This window comes from Poecile atricapillus, chromosome 6 (assembly GCF_030490865.1).
Source record: "Poecile atricapillus isolate bPoeAtr1 chromosome 6, bPoeAtr1.hap1, whole genome shotgun sequence".
Taxonomy (NCBI): Eukaryota; Metazoa; Chordata; class Aves; order Passeriformes; family Paridae; genus Poecile; species Poecile atricapillus.
The window spans coordinates 35,126,172-35,135,107 of record NC_081254.1 but is presented as its reverse complement, the minus strand read 5'-3'; the positions used below and the strand labels follow the sequence as shown (position 1 = coordinate 35,135,107).

Sequence of the window (8,936 nt, the reverse complement as noted above, 5' to 3'; positions counted from 1 at the left end):
CTGAGACCCACCCTGAGCCTCCCCTGGCCCAGCCTGAGGCCGTTCCCTCTCCTCCTGTCCCTGTTCCCTGCGAGCAGATCCCAAATCCCCCCGGCTGTCCCCTCCTGGCAGGGACTTGTGCAGAGCCAGAAATTCCCCCTGAGCCTCCTTTGCTCCAGGCTGAGCCCTTTCCCAGCTCCCTCAGGAATTCTCCAGCCCCTTCCCAGCTCCGTTCCCTTCCCTGGACACGCTCCAGCCCCTCAATGTGTCTCATGGTGAGAAATACTGATGTGCCAAAGCCTGTCCAGAAGAGGCCACACGGGTGATAAGATGGAGCCCCTCTGCTCTGGGACAGGCTGGGAGAGCTGGGGGAGCTCACCTGGAGAAGCTTCAGGGACACCTCAGAGCCTCTTTCAGGGCCTGAAGGGGCTCCAGGAGAGCTGGAGAGGGACTGGGGACAGGGGATGGAGGGACAGGACAAGGGGGAGATGCTCCCACTGCCAGAGGGCAGGGATGGATGGGATATTGGGAAGAAATGCCGTGGTTCACACACACGGAGCTGTACAGGAGGCAACTGTGCAGCAGTGCCGTTTATCACTCTTATTATTAAAACACCTTGCAATAAACCTTGTAACAGCAATAACGTCTGTGACATTTGCAACGAATAAGTATTGAAAAGAATAAACAGTTATTTTAAATATTGCGCTGATTTTCATCGAATGACGGGCCGGTTTGAACTGGAAGGGACCTTAAAGACCATTTACTTACAACCCCTGCCATGGGCAGCGACACCTCGCACAGACCGGGTCGCTGCACGCCCCATCCAACCCGGCCTTGGACACTCCCAGGACGGGAATTTAGATTGGAGAAGATCAGAAAACACGCCAGGGTTCCGAGCGCGCCGTGCCCCCCTCAGGGTCGGATCACCGAGCCCGGGTCCTCCCGGCCGGGAGCGGCGGCGGCCGCTCCGCCCTCAGCGCTCGCTGGTTCCGGGGCGGGCCGGGCATGGCGCTGGCCGGGGACGAGCCCTTCAGCCCCTCGGTGCTGGGCACCAGGGAGCAGTGAGTGCCGGGGCACGGGCCGGGCACCGGGTGTGCCCCGCCGGGGGCGGGCACGGGAGGGACGGGGCTCGCAGCCACCCGCGCTGTGGAAGGGGAGGCTGCCCGCGGCGCGGGGAGTGGAAATGAAAGGTCTTTAAGGTCCCCTCTCTACACAAAGCGGTCTCTGGTTTGTGTATTATTTGTTTTGTTTAGAGAATCTGTGATTCTGTAAAGTGGCACTGGTAAGCAGAGCATAGAGCCTTCTCAGCCTCTCATGGAACCATGGAATGGTTTGGGTTGGAAGGGAGCTTAAAGCCCATCTCATTCCACCCCTGCCATGGCAGGGACACCTTCCCCTGTCCCAGCTGCTCCAGCACCAATGTCCAGCCTGGCCTTGGACACCTACAGGGATAACCACAGCTTTTCTGAGCACCATGTGCTGGGGTCTCCCCACCCTCCCAGGGAACAATTCCTTCCCAATATCCCATCTAACCCTGTCCTCTGGCACTGGCAGCCATTCCCTGTGTCCTGTCCCTCCATCCCTTGTCCCCAGTCCCTCTCCAGCTCTTCTGGAGCCCCTTTACACACTGGAACAGGCTCTGAGTTCTCCCTGGAGTTTTTTCTCCAGGTGAATTCAGCCCCCGCTCTCCCAGCCTGGCTCCAGCCCTTGGAGCATTTCCAGACTTTCCCTGGACTCTCTCCTGCGTGTTTATGTTTTCCTTATGCTGAGGACTGGTGCCTCACCACCCTCACATTCAATTTCTTCCAAATATCTAGCCTAAATCTATCTTTCAATTTTTCTTCCCATCCCTCTTTAATCTAAATATTTCCCAGTATTAATTATGACATCCTCTCCTTTCCTCCCCCTGACTCCAGCTGGGATGCTGCGTACGAAAGAGAACTGCAAACTTTTCAAGACATTGGAGATACCGGGGAAATCTGGTAAATAAAATAACTGCTGCAGAGTGTTTCTGTTGTTTCTGTACCGTAAAAGACATTGCAAAACCACAGCCAGCAATTCGATGAGTTGCTGACAAAATGATGGGGAGTTTTACCATTGAAACCAGCAGTTCCTCTCTTGCCCGATTTCACAGTGAAGATTGCTCAGCTGCACTTGGACAAGTGTCATTACATAGAAATTGAGCTGGTAATTGAGGTGTATGTTACTGATAAATTTGCTTTTTATCCCTGAGCTCAGGTTTAGCTACACAAGTTCCCTTGCTGCTTCCTTTTTAAATACATGAATGTTTTCACCTCCCAGTGTTTCAGTGAATTTTAAGGCTGCAGGATTAATTTTCATCTGAACAAAGCGAACATGGAATATGAGCTATGGCAGCTTTTATTTTAGTAACAGTAAAAAGGGTTTTGCAAAAGCTGGAGTGAGTGATGGATGAAATAAGCTTGCTGTACCTTTTGCACTTTTTTTTTTCTGGTTTAATTACCTGAACCCTTGTTTTTTCCAGGTTTGGAGAAGAAAGCATGGTGCGCTTAATCAGGTGGTTGGAAAAGCACAAGGTCCCCTTTGACAGCTCTGTGCTTGACATTGGGACTGGGAACGGTGTTTTACTGGTTGAATTGGTTGGTATTCTTAGTTTGTGTGTTTTTTATGCAGAACCAAAGCAGTTTAAATACAGTTCTGACAAGTGGCAGTGGTAATCATGGGGAACTGTAACCTGTGTGAAAAGCAAAACCTGTCAATACTTCAGGCTTCAAAATCTGAAGTATTTCTCTGAATCAATCCGCCTGAGCATCCCTTGTTTTAACTTTACTTTCCTATTTCCCCACATTTAAAACTGCATTTCTTCCCGATGTTGTGTAAACTCCCCCAGATAAGGAAATTGACTAATTCACAAAGTACCCTCATGTACAAAACCAGACCTTTCTCTGCACTCAGTTCTCATAATAACGCTCATTATTGATCTAAAAAAGTAGGTAGACCCAAGGGCTTTAATGTAAATAACTTAAAAAGTTGTTAACACTTCTTTTAAAGGAGTGTCCATTTCTGTCAGGGTGGGAAATCTGATGGGGTATGCTCTGGAGTGTTATGATGTTTATGTTGTGCACAAAATGTTCAGGAGTTCCAGTATTTTTTTTCCTATTTTTAATTGATTTTTTTTGGTGTAATACTGCAGGGGAGTTGGTAAAGAAAGGGGATCATTTTATTATTTGTAATATTGCCACAGCTTCTGTTGTTTTGCATTCCTCATTGGCTCCATTAGTTCCTGTAGGAATTGGAAGGACTGAAAGGCAAAGTCAGGTTTGAGGTGAAATTTTTCTTTTAACATAGACTATGATTTTAGAAGATTTTGAAGCCTTTATGGAGACTGGCTGCTACACCACAGCACAGGAAAATTTATGTCACCAAAAGCAGAAATCGCTCATCTCACTAAGAGAAATTAGCCTGATAATGGTGATTGTTGAGTGCAGTGACAGCTCTATCATGGTTGAAGTACCCAACAGAAAAATCTTATTTGTAAGACTTCAATTTTCAAGACTTCGCTTTCAAACAGGAAACTGATTTTCCATACATACTATGGGAAAATGACAGCCTGAGAGCTTTTAAAAACTATTAACTCCTGTGAGAGCACCCTCTTCCCTTACATTAGGCACCTCACAGTACTGTGGTTTCCTTCATAGGAAATTTTCAGTCCAGTTCCCTCTTGAAAAGTGGCTTTAAAAATTACCTTGTTTATTTTTGCTAAATAATTCAGGATCTCACTTGCATAGTTGATGTAAAAGCAATTTTTTTTGTGTGTTAGCTGCAAGGCTTGGAAATCAAGTTGGAATTCTTTTGGCAGCTGCTGTAGGACTGTTCTGCCACTGGAGTTGGACTCCACCATGGGATAAAAATGGCAATACTGGAAAAATCTCAGTCACAGAGGACATTAGCAGCAGCTCTCTGCAAGGATACTACTTGAGGGTACATAAATATCACATAACTGGCACCCCTTGCTGTTTTTATATGTTTAGTAGGCTGTGCTCCTACCCCTGTGAACTTCAGGGATCTGGTAGCTTCGATTCGTGACATAATTCTTGTGCCTTTCAAAAATTCCAGCTCTTCTGAGCAAGCCTTTCTGCCACAGGGAGCTCTGGCCTCTTATTTTTATAAGTGACGTGGGAGCCGCCAATATTGAGGAACATCTCAAGTGCAGAGTGTTCAGCTGAGTGTGGTGTCAGCCCTAAATACAGGGCAGAGCTGATGATGTTCCAAACTCCTGCTCTTCAATCTGCTTCTTCAAGGAGCAGCAGCAGTAAAATCACCTCCAGGGCAGCAGGCCAGCTGCAGGGTGCAGCGTGGTCACGTTTGGCACAAGCGAAGGATCCCTTCCTGTCGCAGTCAGGCCCTACAGGTTCTGCAGCATTTAATGTTGTTTATCTCCAAACCTTCCTTCTCTGCCCCCGAGACTAGAGGAGTGAATGGGAACTCCCTGAAGTGACTCAAGCCTTTCCTTTGCAAACAGAGGAGCTGTTGTGGGAACTACTCCTCCACCCCCAAACCTTCAGCACAGGCATCTGAGGAAGCCTGCTTTGCTCCGGGGAGGAACGTGGGCAGGAGCCTGAGCAATAAATGTTCTCCATCCCATGCAAACAACAGTGTCTTTGTGTTCAGCTGCAATTAGCCCTCAGTTCAGAACAGCTGGTTAGCACCGAGCTCAGGCCTGGGGGGCTGCTGCAAGGAGGAAGGACAGTTGTGGAAACTCCTCATCGTTTTCCTGGCAGTTGAGGTGTCAGCCTCTGGAACAAGCAGACAGGCAGCTGGATGCTTAACACCACTCCATGTGTTTTTCCAAACCCCAGCCTCCTCCCTGTCTCTGCTGTGACAGCCTGCAGCTGGCCAGCAGATCAGAGCCCTTCCATCAGGTTTGGATCTTGCCAAACCCCCTGACACATGGGATACCCTGAGCTTCTACCCTGAGCTGGTCCCTTCAGCTTCCACCTCAGAGCAAGGACGTGTGTCCCTCTGCTCCCCTCCCACGTGCCCAGCTCCAGCTGATGCCAGGAGCCCACCTGCTTTGCCAAAGGGTTGCTGGGATCTCACTGAGTTCCCTGAGCTGAGTTATCCTTATCTCCAACAAACTTAGATTAACAAAGCCTCTGTATGCTATTATATGTGGTGCATAACCTGCCTGAAAATTGCTGATACAGACACCTGGCAGCATGCAAATAGTTGTATTCAAATAGAAATTAGCATGAATAATTAGAAAAACGTGTGATTTTGCAGTGGATTTCTGTCCTAGAGCAATGTATTACATCTTTTGGCTCTTAAATTTTGGGTTATAAGCTAAGTAATTGCACAGTTTCCAATGTTACATGTCAGAGAGGTTTTTTCCCTTATTTTGAAGCATCTGTCACATGTCATTACTGAAAATTCCTGGTTTCTAAGTTACTTTTGGTGCAGATAAGAGAGCCTGTTCCACTCCAGGGTGTTACTTTTCACAGTTGTGCTCAGTTTTCCACTTGACATAAACCAGCTTTCAGTCATCAGTTCTTTTGGTGAGGTTTTTTGGGCAGAATAAAGTTATTTCAGCTCAATCAGCTATTGAGCTCTTATAATGGTAACAGGTATAAAAATGAATAAAAGGTGAGTTGTGTTTTTTCCCTGTTATTAAGAGGAGGAGAGATCAGATGGGTTGTAGGGAATGTACTGGCTGGATAAAAACAATTGCTAGCACACTGATTAAGATTCTCTGCTTCTGTCTAGGCAAAGTCTGGCTACACAAATCTCACAGGGATTGATTATTCACCTTCTGCAATACAGCTTTCAGAAAAAGTAAGAGAGAAAGAAGGGATGTCTAACATTAAATTAAAGGTAAGTCTTGAGAGAAAGGCAATTGAGGAAATAGAAAGCAATTGAGCCCAAGATTAAACAACCTAATTGATATTCAGATCTACTCAGTGTACTAAATGAATGATGTCTTTTGAGATCTATTTGTGAGAGAACTCTACCCAAATAAATCTGTTTACGGGAAGATTTTTGATCGTTATTTGTTTTTTGTTTGTACCAGTCATTAGGGCTAACAAGATTTCCCTGCTTGGAACAGGCAGCAGAGTAGTGGTTTACCAAGTGGCAAGTTCTGTATTTTAGCTGCTACATTGTGAATTTCAAACTTGAGGTAGAGGAAGAAATCCTTAAGTGATAGAATCCCTACCAGTAGCTGAACAGCAGGAAGGCTGAGAGGCCTTGCTGGAGCAGGGGTAGGTGCAGATGACTTCCAAAGGTCCCTTCCAGCCTCAGCCACGCTGAGATTCTGTGGCTGCCTGTCATTCTGAGCTCTCTGCTGTGCTGTTCTACCCATCTGCTCTGTACCTGTGTGATGTCTCTGCTCCTGTGTGTCTGTAAAATCTCTTTGTGGCAGGCTCTGTCTGTTCTCCTGCATTTGTGCAGTGCCTAGCACATGGCAGGGATCAAAGTACAAATAATGATTTAAAGAATGAGCTTCAAGTGTGTTAGTTTGAGCTTTAGATTACAGCAAATAGATCATCACACAATGTGTAGAGAAGAATGAAGCTGGCATGGCACTGTGAGCTACCCTTTCCTGGGCACACCCATTGTCAGGATTGAACCTTGGTATCCTAAAGTCTTGCTTTGCATTAAAGATTCAGGAGCTGCCAAGTAGAAGATTGTTCTCACAGCTGCAGACTTCTGGTTTAGGTAGAAGACTTCCTGGCACCCTCAGCTGAGCTGTCAGGCTTTGACATTTGCATTGACAAGGGGACTTTTGATGCCATAAGCCTCGACCCCAGTGACGCGGTGGGGAAGCGGAAGCTGTACGTGGGATCCCTGTGCAGGGTGCTGAAACCAGAGGGCTTCTTCCTCATCACCTCTTGCAACTGGACCAAGGAGGAGCTGCTGAACGAGTTCAGAGAAGGTAAGCAGCTGAACAGAGCCCTCTGCCAACGTGGGGTTGCTGAAGGAAGGGATGAGGGAATTTTAATGTGTGTGTTAGCATATTGACTTTCCCAGCTCAGGATTAGAGGAGGTGAAGTGATTAGTAAATGCTCCAGCCTGTCTTCCCTCTGTTTTCCTCGGGAATTACAGCTCCTGTGTTTGCCAGTGCCAAGGGAGGACAGGTTTCCTGACACTTTGGAGGTTGGGAATTTTGGTCTAATTACCCTGGGAAAGTGTGTGTGGCCAGCTGATATTTTTTGGATCCTTGATTACTAGACCCAGTTCACCCATTGATTGCTCCGAAATTGGGGTAACATTGTTACCCCATGTTTAGGGGAACTGGCAAGTCTGTGACCTTCTCTGTCACTTCCCCAGCTGCCCTTTTGATCCATTTAGGAGGTTTATTTTTACATGCCAGTCAGGTCCTGAATCTCATGCCTGAGACTTGAAACTCAGTGTGGATCTGAAACAACCACCCCTTCTGGGGAACCAGAATTACTGGCAAGTTCTCATCTTTTCTGCTGTTAATTTGTGCAAGTCAGCCAGCTAGGAATTTTATTATCCATGGAAGAGTTTCAGCTGTATAAAGCAGTGATGCAGTGTAACAATACAGTCCTATAAACTCCCAGATTAACTGCGAGTTTTCCAGACGAATAAAGAATGGTTTGCAAAGGGTTATCCAAGAGGCAAATAAAACGACTTCCTTCTAATAAAAGCATTTCAATTTCTGTCTGGCAGGATTTGAAATTCTGGAGGAGCTGCCAACACCCAAGTTTTGCTTTGGAGGAAGAATTGGAAACAGTGTAACAGCATTGGTTTTCCAAAGGAAAAAAGTGAGGCCATCCATCTTGGACAAATTAGATTAGATGAGAAAAGTCTGAACTTTAAACCTGACAGAAAACCTCAGACACGTGTGTAAATAAATGCTTTTCGAGTGCACAGTAAAATACTATGTATGGAGCTCTAAGGGACTATAAAACATTGCCCTAGAAACATTTCAGCTTTGCATAATTTGCCCATAAATTGTGTCCTTGCTACAACCTTACTTGTTTTAGGGAAGCTGCAAGTTTGTAAGTGAGTAGGAAGTCAAATGTGCTAAGTACAGAGACAATATTACTGAGTTATATTTGTGTTTGAAACATAAAGATTATCTGATATTTAGTTTCTGTGCTGGTAAGCAGTGACCTGTAGAGGTAAAGGTATCCTACAAAGCAAAAATCTCATTTCTCTGTTGTGCAGTGGAGTGGGGAACAAGCTTTTGCAATGTAACTGCTGGATCTTTAATGAACACGAGGGTAGCTGTTAAGGAGGGAAATGAATACAAAATCCACAGCACTTTCAAAAAAGGACCAGTTGGTACTTTAAATTCAGATTTTCCAAGGTTTTCAGATCATAATTTTGTCTGCTCTGAAGTAGCTCAGCTCTTTTCCCACAGCGGGAGTGTTTTTAAGTCTCCCTTTCCCGAGTGTGTTCATGCCTGGTCAGTTCCTTTCCCTGACCTCATGAATACATAAAGGTGTGATGTTGCAGCCTCTGGTGTGTGACATATGCCTCCTTCATTATTAACCTGCTATATAGGAATGTCTTCAGAGCCACAATGACAAGAAGTTTTCCAGTGAATTTCTCAGGATGGATTTTAACTGCATAAATCCAAAAGAATTCAAAGCGTAACTATCCATTCCTTGTTCCTTTTTTTTACATATATGTATATATATATATTAAACTTCTGTGTGCAATCCTTTTGCTCAATTTCGTTGCCTTCATTTCTTCTGTTTTGTAATCTCAGAATATTGCTGTTACTTGAAAGGCAGGAAAATGAGATTTCTTCATGCCTCGACAAACACATTTGCAGGTGACAATAAACTTGTTCTTTCAAACATCAAGGAGGCCCTCTTAGGCAATCAGGTTTTGTTTCACAGGCAAGGTCATGTTTGCTTATCAGGGAATTGCTTCTCCTACTTTCCACACTTCTCCTCGTTCCCAGGGCTCAGGAGATCTTTAAGGGTCAATAAATACTTCCAGTCCTT

At 45.6% G+C, this 8,936-nt stretch overlaps 1 protein-coding gene across 1 annotated transcript; it reads left to right on the top strand.

Moving 5' to 3' along the window:
• The first annotated feature begins 948 nt into the window (after positions 1 to 948).
• Positions 949 to 8,127, top strand: EEF1AKMT2 (EEF1A lysine methyltransferase 2). The gene is made up of 6 exons (XM_058841379.1): positions 949 to 1,040; positions 1,896 to 1,961; positions 2,483 to 2,597; positions 5,722 to 5,829; positions 6,673 to 6,889; positions 7,648 to 8,127. Exons 1-6 carry the CDS (start codon positions 985 to 987, stop codon positions 7,773 to 7,775), a joined length of 690 nt encoding a protein of 229 aa, XP_058697362.1. The 5' UTR covers positions 949 to 984; the 3' UTR covers positions 7,776 to 8,127.
• Positions 8,128 to 8,936: the final 809 nt, after the last annotated feature.

Coding starts and splice junctions, on each gene's coding strand:
- EEF1AKMT2 (XM_058841379.1), top strand. CDS start 985: ATGGCGCTGGCCGGGGACGAGCCCTTCAGCCCCTCGGTGCTGGGCACC. Junction 1,962..2,482: donor GGAGATACCGGGGAAATCTG/GTAAATAAAATA, acceptor TGTTTTTTCCAG/GTTTGGAGAAGAAAGCATGG. Junction 6,890..7,647: donor GCTGAACGAGTTCAGAGAAG/GTAAGCAGCTGA, acceptor TCTGTCTGGCAG/GATTTGAAATTCTGGAGGAG.